The 19727-nt window shown below is 36.2% G+C and overlaps 3 protein-coding genes across 5 annotated transcripts; 2 read left to right on the top strand and 1 right to left on the bottom strand.

Moving 5' to 3' along the window:
• Positions 1 to 455: 455 nt before the first annotated feature.
• On the top strand, positions 456 to 4298 carry LOC147490523 (uncharacterized). 3 transcript variants are annotated; one of them, XM_086566585.1, is made up of 2 exons: positions 456 to 1826; positions 2744 to 4298. In XM_086566585.1, exons 1-2 carry the CDS (start codon positions 686 to 688, stop codon positions 2776 to 2778), a joined length of 1176 nt encoding a protein of 391 aa, XP_086422711.1. In that variant the 5' UTR covers positions 456 to 685; the 3' UTR covers positions 2779 to 4298. The 3 variants fall into 3 exon arrangements, with proteins under 3 accessions (XP_086422711.1, XP_086422713.1, XP_086422712.1); XM_086566587.1 differs by having other exon boundaries at positions 543 to 1826; positions 2551 to 4298; XM_086566586.1 differs by having other exon boundaries at positions 543 to 1826; positions 2559 to 4298.
• A 6486-nt stretch (positions 4299 to 10784) lies between these two features.
• Positions 10785 to 13860, top strand: LOC147490524 (carbamoyl phosphate synthase small chain, chloroplastic-like). The gene is made up of 9 exons (XM_086569649.1): positions 10785 to 11224; positions 11702 to 11790; positions 11885 to 11945; positions 12047 to 12114; positions 12215 to 12343; positions 12517 to 12626; positions 12739 to 13086; positions 13188 to 13353; positions 13617 to 13860. The coding sequence occupies exons 1-9, from the start codon at positions 10950 to 10952 to the stop codon at positions 13664 to 13666; spliced, it is 1296 nt and encodes a 431-aa protein (XP_086425775.1). The 5' UTR covers positions 10785 to 10949; the 3' UTR covers positions 13667 to 13860.
• Positions 13861 to 15653: 1793 nt separating this feature from the next.
• Positions 15654 to 18385, bottom strand: LOC147490525 (actin-7). Its single transcript, XM_086569650.1, has 5 exons — positions 18164 to 18385; positions 17504 to 17575; positions 17022 to 17415; positions 16321 to 16934; positions 15654 to 16235 (listed from the first exon to the last, which is right to left on the bottom strand). Exons 2-5 carry the CDS (start codon positions 17561 to 17563, stop codon positions 16170 to 16172), a joined length of 1134 nt encoding a protein of 377 aa, XP_086425776.1. The 5' UTR covers positions 17564 to 17575; positions 18164 to 18385; the 3' UTR covers positions 15654 to 16169.
• Between the last annotated feature and the right edge of the window lie 1342 nt (positions 18386 to 19727).

Below are 19727 nucleotides of genomic sequence, written 5' to 3' on the forward strand. Positions count from 1 at the left end.
GTAGCGACATCCTCGGGTTCTTCTTCCCCACTGTCTTCTCCCCCACCGTATTCTACTTCCTCATCGCCAATGTCGTGCGGTAATCGCCAATTATCACCGTCAAAAGGTTCAAAAGGATCCATATCAAATTTTAAGAGTTTAGGTAGGTTTTTGTTTTTTTTTTAATTAAAGAGAGGGTTTTATAATTGTGAGAAGAGGTGAAAGTGACTGAACCGCGCGGCTTTGGAGTTGTTTATATAGAAGTAGCACGCGGTGTTCTGAACACCGCGCGGTTTTGCCAAAACCTTGTGGGCTTTGGCATGTTAGTTGGGCTTTAGTGGCGCGATTTTGGCAAAACCGCGGAGTTACTTGGTTTTTTTTTATGTTGCTCCTAAAGTTGCTTGGCGTTTTTTTTGTTTGGTTCAAAATTTTGGTGTTTTTTTTGTTGTTATGCTAAAGATGTTCTAATTAGTTATTTCAGGTTTGTTTTTGTTTGGGTTTGGTGACGGAATTTCGGTAGATATCGATTTTGCGGTGCATTAAGGTCATTAACCACAATATATCGATAGTTGTTTCACACCTTTCAGTAAGCCCCAAGGGTTTAACAAAATGACGGCGTTTTCTTGTCCAACTTGTTTTTCGAGTCTTCTTCAAATCCTTCTGCCCCAAAACCGTTTCGTTTTGTAGTTCCTTTGCTCTTCATAGTATGCCAATGTCTTGTTTAGTTGTTTGTAGAAAATTGCTGTTTCAAGCCAATAGAAGTAGAAATCTGAATACCCGTTTCGTTTATATACAAATCCCATTCTCCAAACCATTCTCAAAGTGTACTAAAAATGATTGTTCATCCTCGTTCACAGTTTCCTATCTTGAAAACTCGTGTGGTCTCTCCACTGAAGCAGCTATTAAAGCTGCTAAAAGAGTTCACTTTGAGAGCACAACTAATCCTGACTCAGTTTTGAAGTTCTTCCAAAAATATGAATTTACCAATGCTCAAATCACATTTATGATCAGTAAATTACCTGTGGTTCTCTTGTCCAATCCAAACAAAACCCTTGAACCCAAACTTCAATATCTCAAACAGCTTGGTTTTTCCGACACTGACATATGTCAATTCCTTACAAAATGCTATAACGTTTTACATTCCAGTTTAGAAAACACGATCATCCCGGGTTTCCAACTGCTCAATACGTTACTGCCAAGAGAAGAGAATGTCATTTCAGCAATAATCAAAGTGGGTAGTGTTGAGTTTCTTCGTTTGGATCCTCAGAAACATTTGGTGCCCAAAGTTCAGATCTTGCGTGATCTTGGTGTACCAGATTCTAGTATAACCAAAATAATCTTGATTGGACATCGAGCATGTTGGCAAGAAAATGATAATTTTAGTGACGCGGTCAAAGAAGTTCTTGAAATGGGTTTTGATCCTTCTCGCAAGATGTTCGTCTATGCTGTTCGTGACTTGTCAAGTATGTGTAAGGCTAAGCGAGAAGTGAAAATGGGAATTTTTAGAAGTTTTGGCTGGTCAGATGAGGAAATTCGTTTGGCGATTAGAAGCCAACCTACGTGCATAGCTATTTCAGAGGAAAAGCTTAGGATTGGATTAGATTTTTTCATGAACGGAAAGAATTGGGAGGCTGAACGTGTTGCCAAAAACTCAAACGTACTCGGTCTTAGCTTGTATAAGCGGATTATTCCGAGGTTGAATGTTATTGAGTTTCTGATCTCGAAGTGTTTACTTGAGAAAGACGTAGAACTTGCCAATGCATTGTTTATCACTGATGAAAAGTTCATCAAGAAATTTGTGGGCAAGTATAAGGACAAAGCCCTTGAACTTATGGAGTTATACCAAGGTAAGCTTTGATTGACTTAATTTGGTTATCTTGTTTTTGTTTCCTTAAGTTTGGGGACATCAGAATTAAGTATCAGAAAGTGTGTGATATTGATATTTTTTGCGTATCAATTTTGATCCTATCTAAATGTGCTTCATTTGTACTTTTCAATATACTTCCATGTTATTTGCTGTCTCATGAAGCTCCATTAGTTTTAGATGATGTTCTATTAGTTGGATAATATTTTTTTTAGGATACGAGAATATATTTATTAGAAAGAAAAAGAAAAAAAAGATTGACAGGTATGTAATACTGTTTGTTCCCTATGAAATTCATAGAAAGATCAGAAAACAAAAAGGATGAAATCTTTCTCCTATGTGCGTGTGAGCCAGGTTATCCCCTGTTGCTGACTAGGTTCTATCACAGTTTATTTCTAGGCTACATTGACACGGGTAGGTGTGTCGTGTCCGTATCGGACACGGGTACAAATTGTCGGACACAGCAAAATATCAAAATTCGAGGTAAATTACATGCAATATGTGTCTGACACGGATACATGGATACGTATCCGACACGGATTTTTTTCAAAATATGGCGTGTCCATGTAACCTAGGTTTATTTGTTTCAAGCATTGATAATATCAATTAATTAAATAAATAGCAGTTCTATCTGCTAATTGTTTGTTTGAACATCATATACTGTCTAACTCATCCACTTTGGTTTCTCCAAATTCCTCAACGGCAAGATCAATAGAAAATTCTTCTATCCAGTGAGACAGATCAAGGAGAGACCATGGAGAAACAGGGTTGTGAAAAAATAGAGTTGGATGTTGCCAAGTATTCTTTACCTGTGCCTGTGATTGGGTTATACATAACCACAGCTTCTCTGGTATGTCTCGTAGCTATGCTTTATGACATTGTATCCGGATTTCGTTACAGGAAAAGATGGATACCATGTCGACTGTTCTCATTGAATTCAGTGACATTGACTCTACTTTCTGCAACTGCAAAACTCCCAGTGAACCTTACAACACCAATGCCAAGTGCTCTTGATCAAATTTCAAAACTTACTGCGACCACTCTTATATGCATATCAATGGGATTTTTTATGCCTTCTCTCGGAGCAAATCAGAAGTCGGAATGTTTGACAAACATGGCGGCCTTGAGCATTTTGGTGGTGACGGTTGTAGTCGACATTTGTATACAAATTAACACGGGTGTTATCTTCACGTTCAGAACAGAACATATTATAATAATGAGCTGTATGCTAGTACTGCTCTTTCTGATGTGGTTCTCTGCTGTCGTAATTAACCGTCAAAAGGATCTTTATCTTGATATTAACAAAGATCTCTTCACAAAGAGCCATGGAAGTTTGTTAGAGAGATTGAAGTTGGCTTACTTGTATGGGCATAACTCAAATCCTCAATTTGTACAAAGTAAGCACCAAAATTGTCAACTTGTGAGTGTGATTGCATACCTTGTTTAGCTATATTGATACTAGCTGGATGTATTTAGAACGCATACTTTGGAGTTCTGTCGAGGGGTTTCTGCCTGTGGATAATAGTTGTGATGCAGATTGTAACTATTATCGTGGGAAGTTTTGCCACTAGCTTTAGATTCTTTGCGTTGTATAGCAAGACAAGAATGAATTATTATACACATGACGTAGAAATAGATTTAGAAAATTTGAATAAGTCTGACGAAGAAAGAGATCCAAGAAATTCGAGTCCTTTTCTCGCAGTGAAGCTAAGCCAGCATTTATGTAATCTGACAGAGGCTCTAATGCGGTATGTGATTACTTGTGCACTTGTTATTGTCTACATTCCATTTGACTGTGTGTTTGCATTTCTTCTCTGCATCTGCAAACCATGTTTTGAAGACATATATAAAGACAACACACAGATAGAGGACTATGAACATCTGATTCCCATAAAGGCTGGATGAGTGGTCTCTGGGGAAAAGTGTGAAGGAAATGAAATGATGGATGCAAGTGAGAGCGAGCGAGTCACTAATTTATCTGTCCCAACTCCTCTCAAAAAGTCCTGATCCCTCTCAAGATTTGCACACAATGGAACTCAAAGATCCAGCTCATCCTAATCAAGAAGGTATTGAAGTGTCCTCCCTTTCAGTGGCACTCCTTGTAAGAATCGCCTAAGTTTCTCTACCACCCACACTTGGTGAATCTCTGGTACAAAGGAGCCCATGAAGTGATTCAATTCATTGGTAAGAGAGATAATTCTGTGAGCTTGAAGAATAGGAAGAGATTAAAACTTGCAGAAGCTGTATGGACAGGTTACAACTTTAGTAGCCTTCTTCCTGTAATTCTTGAGGGATCCAGCTTGCAGCGGGCACTTGTGATCATTGAAGGGCTAAAAACTGCATTGCCTTCTGATTTCATAGGGGATGAAGTAGGTGCCATTGTAACTTTTGTCAGTCATCATGACTACTTTTCCGTTCAAGATCTGCATGATTTTATAGAGAAAATGTTTGTTGACATGATGCATATACTCTTTAGCTCGATTCCCACATGCAATACATAAAGAAGTAAATGAATGCCCGGCCGAAGAATTTGATGAGAGGGTAGGACTTGCATTGTGACTCGTTTGCCAAATTCAATTGTTGGAAGCTCCAATTCAATGGTCGTTTCCTGCAGGAGGTACTATCCTGGTCCGGTAGCTCAGGGTGAGATTAATACAATATGGGAACCTTCTCCCGCCATTGACGATAGTGTAACAGTTGAACTTGCATAAGCTTATCTGGAGCGAAAAGAATAACTGCATATGTACCCACACATTTTCTTTTTATAATGCCTAGATCTTAACACTTGGTTGAGTTTAGTTTTTAATTTCGTGCTTAGTTAACGTTTATCTTATGCTAATCTAGGAGCTTTGTTTTAAATTTCCAAGTAGTACAATAGTACATTATAAACTGAGCTCTGGTTAGTACTAACTCGTAGAACAGGTGCACTGAAGTAATCAGATTGAACATCCAGACCGTTATTTCTTAGCATATATGGTTCAGTTCCCTACATTTCCTTTATTACTCAGCAGTGATTCAGCCATTGGATCCCATCTCTATCTCTAGTCTTTACTATTTACTAGTATAAAATAGGGAATTTTCCAGGATATAAATATCTCAATCGTCACCTTATTTAATCATCTGAAAACTCAGGATGAAACGAAATCCTAATAACCCATTTTCCAAATTAACTTACAATATAAAAACCATTTACATTCCACTTATTAAATACACATGATAATTTATTTAAATATGAGTTTTATATACTTTACTTTTAAGCCAGTACATCGTCTTAGGGTAGGATATTTACGTCCCTGCATACAATATTAACGGATTCTATCCTCCTGCAAAAACAGAATTAGACATCACAATAAAAGAATTTATCTCAACCAGTCAAATTTTCATTCATAATCAAAACCTCATTTAAGACATTAAATTCTAATTGATACTACATAGTTCGTCCCGCATATTATGAAATATCACTTATCATTACACTAACATGTCATTTATAATACATTCAATGAATACCTGATTGAGTCATTCCTGCTACATTCAAAGAATATCTATCATAACACCAACAAGTTCTTCATGACACATTTAATTAATATCTTTTTAAACCATCACTATCACGTACACAATTTAATACTAACATTTACACATATAGTTATCACTAAAACTAATGTATATAATATATAATATGGTGGCTGCACTTTTGCTCAAAGCTGCATACGTATCCAAATCTTTCAAGATTGGAATCAAGCCTTCGTAGTTTTTAGCTTTATTTGTCTCGCATAAATATCATATATCCATCTTGTAAACTCGTACTTGTGAGTCACAGCCATCTCTGGACTTTTAATGCTCATAAAACCAAGCCTCTTATGGGCATAAAACTAACAGGCCATTCCGTATATTCATGGAATCCAGACTTACATTCTCGTATACACTCGAGGAATAGAACCAACCCGCAAGACAAATACTTTAGTTCCTCTCTATGGCGGTTTCCTCCATGACTTCACTAGTCATAATTAAACATTTCTTTTTATCTCAACTAGAAGGTGTGTAGAGTTATAAAGATATGGGTGACATGTTTCCTGATGTCTAAGTGTTATAGCGTCGTATATTATAAAAGACTGAAATATCACATAATAGTTAATACACATACACACGTATATATATAAAGTCGTAGCATAAAGCCAAGCACGCAATAGCCCTAGACCTATCCTAATAGACCAAATCATCATCCGAGTTAAAAGTCAAACTTGGTCAACTAATCAAAGTCAACTAGTCAAAATCAACCTTGGTCAACATCAGTCAACCTGCCAAGGGTCAACAGCAGTCAACCAGTCCTAAACTCATCTAACCCAAAAACCCAAAAACTAAGGCCCAAAGTCTTTAGCCTTTCCCAAATCCCAACTAAAACTTAAGCCCATAAGTGAAAAAAAAAAAAATAAAACAACCAAGCCCACATAACTGATTTCGGCCCAAACCCAACAAAAAAGAAATGAACATGATCGCTACCTTCTTCTCCTTCTTTCTCACAGCTCGCCACCTCCACCGATTAGCCACCACAAACCACCAACCCTCCTCCACTCTAACCCCATCGGTTTCACTCCTCACAAAAAATCCAATCTTTTGACACCACTAAAACCCAATTCCATCACTCGTTAGAAGTCGCGTTTCGACGCCATTAACGTCCCTAAGCTATTTCGACAACACTCAAACAACCCCCAAACCCCACCGAAACCGCTCGGTTTTAATCCCTAATCAAAACCCAACATAATGATATAGTAAAAACTCGATTTCATTACCTCGATCACACTCTCTCCAACTGGATCGCCGCGCCGCCCCACTTCCCATCACTCAATCACCCCACTACCACCAATAATAAACCAACCAAAACCACAACAATAAGAGTTCAAACAAAATGCAGGATGATTTCTTCTTTTGGGTTTACGCCGCCATTAACAGCCCATAAAGCTTTAACAATTCAATTTCATAGTTTCACAGTTAAGCAAATCAATATGTTAACATTTAACAATTTATCAATTCGACAGGATAAAAAAAATTGACATAAGAATAAGCAAAACAAAAATACTGAGTGGAAAACTAGTTTTTTCTTCAATCCCGTAAAACTGTAAAACTCTAGGTTCGGTAAAATAGAAAAAATAAAATATAACTACTCACTCGTGATACGCTCTACGCTCCTACTATTCACTGATATCAGCTATCAGTAAATCTCCAACAAGAAACCTCTCTTCTCCTCTATGTGAAAAACTCTCTTTTTGTTTTCTCTATGTAAAAAAAAATCTCTACGTGTGAACTCCTTTTTGTTTTTGTTTTTTAAAACCCCCGAAAAAACAAGAATGAAGGTTTATCTTTTACCTACATGGTTTTTCTATCCTTAACTAATATTTATCCTATTTTTTTGTTTTATCTATTATTATTATTATTATGATACTAGGAAAAAAAATATAAAAAAAAAAAGGGGTGTTATAATATACACAACTCAAAAGGAATCTCGTCCCGAGATTCGAAGTATATAGAAGCAAGCAAGCAATTAGTAATATCATAGCAACTTAGTTGTATAATAGAAATGACAAAAAGAAAATTTAGTGACATACATGCTCTATTAATGTAACATATCTAACATCAGGGTATATTAACCTTGAAAGTGTATTCATAAACCTATAGAACCCAAGAAACACGCATATACGCTAGTATACACAACTCAAAAGAATAAACGTAATTAGTTTCTTCAATTGCCAACACTTAATTAAAATCATTCTTTCTCAGTTCAACATATTCATATTTTTCGAGTTAAATCATACTAAGAAGACAAAATAGTTCCTATCACACCGAGGCAATTAGTTCATTTCTTAGTATTTCCTAACTAGTTTAAGCGTTCCACATTTAATGTACATATATCTAATAATTTCATTTCCTAACAATCTTCCCAGTCAAATCTTTTTGCTAAAAAAAAAACTCACAAATTCCATCCACCATCTTGGTGTTTAAAAAAAATATTAACCGTTCCCTCAGGGTCTCACAAATACCACCTGTTCAAAATGAATATATAAAAGGTATAGGTTGATTCATATCATCAGCGACCTACACTATGTCCACCATCAAATAGGATCAAACACCTACAATGTGAGGCATGCACACTGGCTCACACACCAACGATATGTGCAAGTATACACTAGTTCTCACACCAACGATGCATACAAGTTCTCTACCATCACATAGGATCAAACACTAATGATGTGTGGTATGCACACTAGATCACACTCCAACAGTATACATAACTTGGACAATATCAACAATTCCAAATCCAACTTTTACCAAAAGGGTTTCTTTATTCCTTGGATAATTCCAAATTACTCAAATATGAAATTTTAAAATAACAATTTCTTTTTAGCCAATACTTACTTAAAATAGAAAACTCCGTTAGGAAAACAACACTATAACATACTGAACAATTTCGATTATAAATTTCATAAGAAACTAACCGTTAAAACAACAAGCATTTTATTTTTATAATTAATCATACGATCAATTCTTACATGCTAAGTACCAATAGAGGAACTAGTAAATAACAAATTCAAACATACCTAACATTAACCAATGCAGTTCTTAACATAGGGTCTCAACTATTCACATTTATAACATTTGCCTACTAGTTCATTTGGTTTAGAACATCTTCGAATAGTATGCCCAACTTCCCCGCAGTTCAAACAATTACCATCAAATTTCTTTAGCGAAGTACTAGCGGCCTTATTCACATGCTTACTTGTTTGCCTATTATATGGGTGATGCCGACTTTTATTTCTCTGCCCTTGACGTGGTTGACTAGAAATAAGATGTAAGCTGACTTGTTTTTGGGCATTCTCTTTAAACTTCTCATCTTTGGGTTCATTATCCAATTGTTCATATTTTAATGTCAAATCTAACACGCGATCGAAAGTTTCTGAATCAAAGGGTATCAAATAACTCGATAGATATGGCTCTAGTCCACGGATGAACTTCTAGTTCTTCTTTACTTGGGTATCAACTAGATAAGGAGTATACCTTGATAGTTCATTGAACCTAGTCACGTACTCCGTAACAGTTTTCCCTCCTTGGATCAGATTAAAGAATTTCTCAGTTAATTGCTCCTTAACAGCATTAGGAACAAACCTTCTCTCAAATCTTACCTAGAAATCCTCCCAAGTCATAGTTTCTACATCCACATTATTCTTGATAGACCTCCACCAAAATAAAGCTGACCCCTCCAACTGGTAAGAAGCCAACTCCTACTTCTGCACCTCAGTGAGTTGCATCTTAGCAAACACGGACTCACACATAGTAACCCATTTCTCAACATCAATGGCCCATTTCTCTCTCCTAAACTTCTGGCCTCCTAAAGTTGCAAAATCATTGTTTCTCCTAGCAAAAAGATCCCCTAAATTAGCATGTTGACCCCTCCAAATAGTTTGCACCAACTAAGTTAATATTGCTCTCAAATCAACAGATATTGTATTACTTCCAGTACTAGTAATGTTATTGTCATCTCCAGCCACCACCTTAAAACAAAACGGACTTCTATTAGTACTCCAAACATCTTAAACTCAAACACACCCAATCACCACATTTCGAGGATCACCTAAACTTTTCAAATTTAGGCTAACCTAAGCTCCGATACCAAACTGTCACACCCCAAATTTTCTTAAAATCTAAAATAGAGAATTTTCCAGGATATAATTATCTCAATCGTCACCCTATTCAATTATCTAAAAACTCAGGATGAAATAAAACCCTAATAACCCATTTTCCAAATTAACTCACAATATAAAAACCACTTACATTTCACTTATTAAATACACATATGATAACTTATTTAAATATGAGTTTTATATATTTTACCTTTAAGCCAACACGTCATCTTAGGGTAAAATATTTATGTCCCATGCATACAAGATTAACGGATCCTACTCTCCTGCAAAAACAGAGTTGATCACAATAAAAGAATTTATCTCAACCAATCAAACTTCCATTCATAATCAAAACCTCATTTAAGACATTGAAGTCTAATTGATACTACATAATTTATCCCGCATATTAGGAAATATCACTTATCATTACACTAACATGTCATTCATGACATATTCAATGAATACCTGATTGGGTCATTCCCGCCACATTCAAAGAATACCTATCATAAAACCAGATACATTTGAAAACAAAATATATAGAAAATTGGAATTTGAGAACCTTTCGAAAAATAAAAGAGCAAAAATACTGGTGCATAAGTGCATTGTTAAATTTTTAAAATTTAATTATCTTAAATTAGATACAGGCATACAGCGACATTTCACAATAGCATTTTCTTGGTAGGGCTGGCCGCTGGTGCATAAAGAACTGCATTTCTTCCCTTATGTGCGCATTAGAGCATAGAAGTGGAATTTGAGCCGAGTTGCTCAGGCTTGCTTGCTCATTTATCGCCTCGTTCATTTAATAGAAGAACCGATCTTGAACATATTTTAAAGCTCGTTTAATAAACATTCTTCTTGGACTCTTCTTGAATTGCTAGTCTTATTATTTTTTTGGTGATGATAAAATTTTGAAAAAAGAAACAGATAATAATTCAAAATTCCTTCCATTTCTAAACAATAAATTTCCCTCCGTTTTGGGAATGTTGATCAATTTGGCACATTAAATTGCTTTACAAATATATCATCATTTAAACATTACAATTTCAAATCGCCACATTTCCACTTTCTTATTAAGTGTAAAAGATTTATTTTCTATATTTAAATACAAATTCTGTCTCGAAATGAACTTTCTCTATATAAATCTAAAATTTGGATTATCAAGTTATTTTCACCATTTATTGGGCTGCGAATTTTAATTGAATAGATAGCATCTGTGGAGCCCAAGGAATATCATGTTTGTTATGTTCCATGTTTTGACAACAAAATTCTGTAACCATAATTGGAAAGAAAATCTTTCCTCTCCAAATTATAGTCCTTTGACTTTGAAAGATTGTGTTATGAACTTTTATGTGTTCCATTCTTCTATAAGTACTGGGTTACTGGTTCCTAGTTGTTGATATAGACTTCAGGCCATCTTGCATTTGAGAGAAGAAAATATGGCAATCAAAGTAGCTATGGATTTCAAGTTGAGAAATCTTTCTAATGATTGGCCATCCAAAAGGACACCGCCAACTAAAACTGCACGTTCTGGAGTCATCAAATGTTTTGTTAACTCCTCAAACGTTAATACTGATTTAAGCCTGGCAGAAGCACCATGGAAGGTGGCTGACGCCAGGTTGGTTCTTGAAGATGGATCTGTTTGGAAAGCCAAGTCATTTGGTGCGTCAGGCACCCAAGTTGGTGAAGTGGTCTTTAACACATCTATGACTGGGTAATTGGATTTCCATTTCCTTCTGATTTAATCATCATACAATTTTAATTTCTTTCTAGTACATTTGTAGTAGGACCACAACCCCCTCCCCACACACACATTCAAAAAATATATATACGATCCTAATTGGCTGATCTAGGGGTAACCCTTCATTTTATGTGATTAGAATTATTTTTGGAACTCTTTTCTCTTTTTATCATGAAATTTTAGTAAAAATTTGGTAAAAAAAAATGAAAACGAAATTGAATTGGTATTTGATCAAAATAGAGGTAGTAAAATTATGGAGTTCTTGGAAAGTTAAAAATCAATTTTGTGCGTACTTGATTAAGGTGATGCCAAAATATTCATTACGAACTTACATGGATTCTGTTGTTTTTAACTCTATTATTTTTGTATGTCGACGTAGCAAGCCATATATATATATATATATATATCGTCATCTAACAAACAAGTGTGACTGTTTGAGTGCTTTCTTAGGTACCAAGAGATACTCACTGATCCTAGTTATGCTGGCCAATTTGTCCTGCTAACAAATCCACAAATTGGAAATACTGGAGTTACTTTTGGTAGGGAAAGTTTCAGTCCCAAAAAAAGAAAGTAACCATTTGTTTTTATGACATGGCGTTTGGGATTAAACTTGGTTATACCATTTTGTTACAGATGATGAAGAAGCAAAGGAATGTTTCCTTGCCGGTTTATTGATCAGGAATTTGAGTATCAGGTAAATTGATTTCTAATCAGTCCTGGTGTACTGCTTTGAGAAAGCACGTGTGATCTGCTTTTTTGACGTCTTTTTTCATCCTTCTAATGTCCTTATTTCAGTACTTCAAACTGGAGAAGCTCAGATTCACTTGTTGATTACTTGGCAAAAAAGAATATTATGGGGATATGTAAGTGGTATTTCAGAATTCAGAACATATTGGCTGTACTTCTTAAATTTCCAAATTCCATTTTAATTGTGTTCATGTTCTTCATCTAAATGTGTAATAGACGATGTGGACACTCGTGCACTAACAAGGAAAGTTAGAGACAATGGAAGTCTCACAGGTATACTGACCACCGAAAAATCTAAAACTGATGAGGAACTATTGGAAATGGCTCGTTCGTGGCACATTGCTGGTAAGTTCTTAGCAAGAAAGCATTACTTAATCCATTCCATGATTATATTAACATCTGTTCTAAAATTAAATTTTAGTAGACTGCTAGTAGTGAAAATGTTTAAAGCATTGTACATGAATTGTAAAGAAATAAAATCAGCTAACAAACTTCTTGTTCTTGTTGCAATTATGCAGGTGTTGACATGATACACGGTGTCTCATGCAAGGCTCCATATGAATGGAAGGATGAAACAGATTCAGAGTGGGAATTCAACTGCAAAGGAATAGATGAAAAAGGATTTCATGTTAGTATTTAGTTTCGTGAGTCATAAAAAACTACGTTGCATTAGATATCAATCTATAAGTAAACTTTTGTGTGTGTGTGTGTGTGTGTGTGTGTGTGTGTATGGAATATAGGTTGTTGCATATGACTTCGGGATCAAGCTTAACATATTGAAGCGCTTGGCATCTCATGGGTGTAAAATCACTGTTGTCCCTTCAACATGGCCTGCTTCAGAGACTCTTATGATGAAACCAGATGGTGTTTTCTTCAGCAATGGCCCGGGAGACCCATCTGCAGTTCCTGATACTGTTGAAATAGTGAAAGAAATACTTGGTAAAGTCCCTGTTTTTGGGATTTGCATGGGTCATCAATTGATTGGCAGAGCATTGGGAGGTAAATGCTTTAAAATGAAGTATGGTCATCATGGAGGGAACCAGCCCGTTCGCAACCTCCGGATCAACCGTGTTGAGATTAGTTCTCAGGTTCGCTCATTTCTTATGAAGTTTTATAACTTCTTCCTGTTTCTCTTATGGATCAGTATGCCAATGACCAAATCAATTTCATGTTTCTCTGTGTGTGGCAGAATCACAACTTTGCTATAGATCCTGCATCACTTCCAGAAGGTGTAGAAGTCACTCATATTAACCTGAATGATGGAACTTGTGCCGGCATGGCGTTCCCTGCCCTAAATGTCATGTCTCTTCAGTATCACCCAGAAGCTTCACCAGGACCACATGACTCGGACTATGGTAGTATATCCATTTCTACCAATCACACTTATTGACTTATATGCCTTCACGAAATTTTTTAAATCCAATTGCATTTCTATATGAGAGGAATCGCATTGAAGGATATCCAGCATTGTCTTCTTTACAAGCATTTGTACAATCACAGTTTCACGGACACACTTCAGTACGCGTAGTACGTTGAACTTGCACACACTCAATCTAGTGCTAACTGCTATTTAACTTAGACTATCACGGACATTGATACATAAATTTGTTTTCTGCAGCTTTCGGAGAATTTATGCAGATGATGGCGAAAATTAAATTAAGTGCCTAAAGAACAGTGGCAATGTGGCATACACTTCACGCCCCAGCGTAAATGACTTCGATGGTTGTGCAACTTAGAGTCACAGTGTCGGGTCTTTGCACCACTATATAAGTTCCAATTGGTCTTGGATGAGTGTGTTCGAGGGATTCTGTTGGTTTTGAACCATGAGTAAAAACTATGAATAAAATTGTTTTTTTGAACTATCTTCTAATCTACTGTCCTTGATAGTGGTTCTTGTGAACGAGAAGCATGGCCCCAGACTGTCAATTCACGTGAATGAAAAGCTTGGTTTGGATTTTGGAATGAAATCGTAGTGCCCTCCAAGAAACCCAAACCGCCCCAATTGTGATCAATAAGTTAATGTTGCAATCATTGAAGTGCAGATTTTGCTTTAGCCAAGTACAAGTACATTCTCACATTAGCGCACTGAAGGGAAGAAGAAAGAGTTTCGAGTCTAGTAAAGTTCGAAATTAGTATAACCCAACCAAAACAAAACTATAAGACAAATCACAAATATTATATACTCCTATAATGCTTGGATCCACATTTGGAATGCAATCAACTTGAATCTTCAGATTAATCGAAGTTATTTTTACCATTCCATTCTTGCGACCTCATTAACATGGAGCATCAGGTAGGAATGTTCAATATAATGACAAGCCACTACACTGAGGTCAAAAACATGGTAAACAAAAATCCTCTTATCAGAAGCTGAAGTATGATAAATACTTAAAAGAATTGATGTAACCAAGAAATTTTTTTTCTGCTCTTTTTTTCGGTCTTATTTTAACGCACAAAATGCTCTTTGGCATAGAATAGGGTTGTCTTGGAAGTGAGAGACATTGAACAATGACTAGATTTGCTAGGGAGGTGGAGAACTTTACTGTATAGATTGCCATGAAGGCAAAATAATTTGATCATGGCAAAAGTTGTGGCTACCACCAACATACAAGGTAATTGTCTATAAACAGTTTACCATTTTAATCAACAAACAAAGATAATACAATTGGTCAATTGCTATATTAAAAAGTTTCGGAATAAATTGCATAAATTAGCTAGTGGCGTACACAGTAGCAGGTAGTAAGAAATTATCAGCACCCTTATTGAATAAAAACAGGTGTTTCACTAGACGGGATATTGTATTTGGGGTAACAGGGGGAAATGGAAGCATGGCCTTAAATTTTAAGGGACAATTAATTCCAACCAAGGATACCACAAAAATAACTTGCTACTTCACTTGTCGTCTCAAAGGGTACAACAGCTACTTAATACTATATAACGACACGGCAGCTACTTAATACCATATATATGTACATGAGCGCCCAAGAGTTTGGGACTTTTGGTAAAAAATCTACGAAGGAGAAAGCCATTTCAATTTCAATCACTGTGTCCATAGAGAGGAACCAAAACAAGAAGCAAGAACCAGAGACTAGCTTCGATTTTTTTGAAGCTCTACCCAACCTAACCAAAATCGATCCAACCTCCGCACTCTCCTTTATAGCTTTCTATCCAAACACCACCTCAGTGTTCGCGACTACATAATGGACACTAAAGGTAATCTAAGTTTGAAACACAAGCAACAGTTCTGGAAGACTAGAACCCATACTCTGCACACCAGGGTCAATTCAACCATACAAAGGGCTAGAAATAGGGTTATCGGAAAGCCAGTCACTGTGTCGTCCCAGCTGCAAGCATCAGCTGCACTAATTCCTAGGAATATCTAACAAGAAAGTATAGCCACTGCCAAGTAACCTCAGTGCCCACTGTCATAAGTCGACCTAGACCTATTCCCTTCTCCAATAAAAATTCAGTGTCAGGTGTACATCATGAGGATATCACCAAATATTTAGAAGATAAGAAACAACTTAAAATGGTTATATATTCTTCCAACTAAAAAAAGAGACATTTTCTATGTCTTGAAATAGTTGCAAGGATGAACAAAATCCATGATCAAACTACATACTAATACTGACCAAGAAAAAAGACAAGCCTGTAATAGTCATAACGGAACTCGTGATAAAAAATTTCAATCCACACCAACAAGGATTACAATAAAGCACCATACTATCTAACCGTCTCAAATAGTTCATAACCGCAAACTGACTCTAAAATCTGATACTCATACAATAAATATTAACAGAAATTCCCAAAGAAAAAAACAAAGATAAGAAAACAGGTCCCTCTCTCCTTTAACTTCTAGAGACAAGCTACTAGGTTGAACACAGACAAAATTGAGGAGACATTAAACGATGAGTCTTGTCTGTGCTTCACACCTAACAACCAGTCATCACAAATAAAGATTTCAACTCAAACTCTCCTAATAACAAGAGTACATATTATCTTACCTAGGAGAAGCTATGGAGTAGCAAATGAATATAAGCCATATCCCCCTCCCTCAAATTAACCTCATCCCACGCATATCTTCTCTTGAAGAAACAAAGTTCACATGACACTTTGACACGAAAATCCAACTTACTGAAAATAACTCGCCACAGATGTTTGTGAAACGAACTTAGAAGCACTTCCTGTGGACAATGGATGGACCAGATTCATCATACTCACCCTTTGAGATCCACATCTGCAAGTTAAACAAAAACAAGGATTCAGCTAAATAAGATACCAAGTATAATGACAATAGACTAGAATAAAGTTGCAAAACTCACCTGCTGGAATGTGCTTAGTGATGCAAGAATAGATCCTCCGATCCAGACACTGTACTTTCTCTCGGGTGGTGCAACCACCTTAATCTTCATGCTGCTGGGAGCGAGGGCTGTAATTTCTTTGCTCATACGATCAGCAATTCCAGGGAACATAGTAGACCCACCACTGAGGACAATGTTTCCATAGAGATCCTTCCTGATATCAACATCACACTTCATGATGGAGTTGTAGGTAGTCTCGTGGATTCCTGCCGCTTCCATTCCAATCAGTGATGGTTGGAAGAGAACCTCTGGGCAACGGAACCTTTCAGCTCCGATGGTGATAACTTGTCCATCGGGCAACTCATAACTCTTCTCTACTGAAGAGCTGCTCTTGGCTGTCTCTAGCTCTTGCTCATAGTCAAGTGCAACATAAGCAAGCTTTTCTTTCATGTCACGGACAATTTCTCGCTCTGCTGTGGTGGTGAACATGTATCCTCTCTCTGTGAGGATCTTCATCAAGGAATCAGTGAGATCCCTACCAGCAAGGTCCAAACGAAGAATAGCATGTGGGAGGGCATATCCCTCATAAATGGGTACAGTGTGACTCACACCATCACCAGAATCCAGTACAATACCTGTAGATCAAATGATATTAAACTTTGCTCAAACAGATAGTCCTATAGACAGAAGAAACAAAAAGAGATTATAGATTGATCACACACCAGTTGTACGTCCACTGGCATATAGAGAGAGAACAGCCTGGATGGCGACATACATAGCGGGAACATTGAAGGTCTCAAACATGATCTGTGTCATTTTCTCCCTGTTCGCCTTGGGGTTGAGAGGTGCTTCAGTAAGAAGAACTGGATGCTCTTCTGGAGCAACACGGAGTTCATTGTAGAAGGTATGATGCCAGATCTTCTCCATATCATCCCAATTGCTTACAATACCGTGTTCAATTGGGTACTTTAGAGTGAGGATACCTCTTTTAGACTGTGCTTCATCTCCTACATAAGCATCCTTCTGCCCCATCCCAACCATGACACCCGTGTGTCGAGGTCTTCCTACAATACTGGGGAACACTGCCCTTGGTGCATCATCACCAGCAAATCCAGCCTGTCAATTAAAGATAAGTCGGAACTTGTAAATATTGGAAAACCTACAAAAGTGATTAAAAGATAAATGCATGACCAGAACAGCTTACCTTGACCATTCCAGTTCCATTATCACAGACGAGAGGTTGGATTTCCTCGGCATCAGCCATTTTCTATAAATGCTGCAATATGAAAATGGTGTGAAAACAAAACAATCTAACCAATGGAAATCATTATCATTCTAGCTCCCAACTAAGGACCTCAAATGCACCATTGAGATTTCAGCATTTCCCACCATTCAAATCAATTGCCTTCAGTTTATAGATTAATCATACACAATAAACACAACCTTCTTCAGCTTAAAATCAAATCGAATAACCTCAACACAGAACCTAATCTACGTTTGTTATTTTTGAAGTTTTTTTTATCTGATAAAAATCCCACCAAATCTTATAAACGTATGAACATGATGATTGCATGCAACAAATCAGCAGATCTAAATGATTCATAATAAAACCAACAGATCCAGCAAAAAAACACATGCAAAACTCTTAATGTTTCATCACCATACACAAATCAATCAATCAGAAATATCAGATCATGAATCACTCACTATATAAACAATCATAGATCTACATACACATCATTTTCATCAAAATCACAGATCGAACCATAAAACAATTACTAATCAGCAAACAAAACAAAAGATCTAACTTTTCCAATCAAATCTCAACCGTATAAAAAAATAACAAATACCAGATCTAACTCACCTTGATGTAGAGATGGAAAAAAATATAGAAAAGCAAAAGAGACTTTCTCCTTCGCTTGAAAAAAAAAAAAGAAGAATCGAGGTTGTGTTTTATTTTTTTAATGTTTGGTTTTACTGGTTTCTAAAAACTCTTGAAATGGAGAAGGAAAGAATGAGAAATGAGAGGGTATAAATAATAAGTGGGTAACAGCTAAAAAAGTGAAATGCAAATGAAATGCAAATTAAAGAATGGAATCATTTCGACCACGAGAAAAGATAGGATGACCTGGCTGACAGACTTGCGTCATTCTAACCGTCGATTTTGAAATTTTTAGATTATTTCAACCGTTAGATTTGACTTTCGGTCTGTTTATTGCACTTTGCCACGTTTGGACGGTTTTTTTAGATGTGGGACGTGCGGTAGGCGTGTCTTTCTGTTCTAGACTTCTGTGCTTGCCGTCTAAGTCACCCGCCGGCTAATAGTGGGGTGAGACTAAGGAGAGAATTAGAGAATCCTTGTTGTTCCATTCAGCTGATTGTTTTTTTCATGAATCTTTAATTCTTTATTTCTTTTCTCATTTTCTTTAGAAAAAAATTCCATGAATCGACACCAGATGTATTATTAGCACATTAAGCAATGCTTCGTCATGTAAATAGGATGATTATTGAATTCAGTATCTTATGCAAATTAAATGTGTACTTAGTTACTTTGCCATACACTGATACATAGGATGATAATTAACTCTCTGTCAATGAATTCCATTTTGAAATTTGAAAGCTTCGAATGTTGTATTATAGCTAATGAGGTTCTATTTTGCTAATGTGAGAACAAATTAGGACATCTCAAATTTTATCCTAACCTTATAGAATGGAAATTTTACTCGGGTTTAGGTGTTTGGAGTGTTAAAGCCGGTATAAATGAATAAATGAATAATAAGAAATTATTTGATATATATATGGGGAATTTCCCTTCTTACTATAAACAAAATAAAAAATCCGCGAAGTAATTATCACCTATACGAGTAAAAAATTATTTGATATCATTTAAAAATAATGATTTGGAATTTTAATTCTAAAATAATTTTTTTAAATTTCGGGCATAATTTTTTTATAATCCAATATATTAAATACTTCATTTTAAACATAAATGAGATTTCCAAAATTTATCATTATTTTTATGAGATTAGTAGTATGCAATTGAAAGTATATTTGGGGTTCGATATATCGGTTTTTTTAAGTTATACGGGTTTAGGGCTAAATTATCGGGTTGGTTGGGATTTAGAGAGTGTGACCAAACCCTACCCTATGTATTTCGGTTTGGGTTCGAGTTCGAATTTTGTCGAGTTCGGACAGGATTTGGTGCAAGTATTTTGTTCGGATTTTGGGTGGTTACGGGCAAGATGGACATCCCTACTGATACATACGCCAATAATTAACTCTTCGTCAATGAACTCCATTTTGAAATTTGAAAGCTTCTAATGTTGTATTCTAGCTAATAAGGTTCTATCTTGTTAATGTGAGAAAAAATTATGACATCTCCAATGGGGGTGTAAACCGTATAGAGTGGAAATTTTACACTCCAAATA

This window comes from Coptis chinensis, chromosome 6 (genome assembly GCF_015680905.1).
Source record: "Coptis chinensis isolate HL-2020 chromosome 6, ASM1568090v1, whole genome shotgun sequence".
NCBI lineage: Eukaryota > Viridiplantae > Streptophyta > Magnoliopsida > Ranunculales > Ranunculaceae > Coptis > Coptis chinensis.

Bases quoted from the DNA above. Each gene is read 5' to 3' on its own strand.
- LOC147490524 (XM_086569649.1), top strand. From the start codon at position 10,950: ATGGCAATCAAAGTAGCTATGGATTTCAAGTTGAGAAATCTTTCTAAT. The intron at 11,791-11,884 runs GTAGGGAAAGTT...ATTTTGTTACAG, and splicing joins AAATACTGGAGTTACTTTTG to ATGATGAAGAAGCAAAGGAA. The intron at 12,627-12,738 runs GTTAGTATTTAG...TATGGAATATAG, and splicing joins TAGATGAAAAAGGATTTCAT to GTTGTTGCATATGACTTCGG.
- LOC147490523 (XM_086566585.1), top strand. From the start codon at position 686: ATGCCAATGTCTTGTTTAGTTGTTTGTAGAAAATTGCTGTTTCAAGCC. The intron at 1,827-2,743 runs GTAAGCTTTGAT...ATTTCGTTACAG, and splicing joins ACTTATGGAGTTATACCAAG to GAAAAGATGGATACCATGTC.
- LOC147490525 (XM_086569650.1), bottom strand. From the start codon at position 17,563: ATGGCTGATGCCGAGGAAATCCAACCTCTCGTCTGTGATAATGGAACT. The intron at 17,416-17,503 runs GTAAGCTGTTCT...TTTAATTGACAG, and splicing joins ATGGAACTGGAATGGTCAAG to GCTGGATTTGCTGGTGATGA. The intron at 16,236-16,320 runs GTGAGTTTTGCA...TTTAACTTGCAG, and splicing joins CACTAAGCACATTCCAGCAG to ATGTGGATCTCAAAGGGTGA.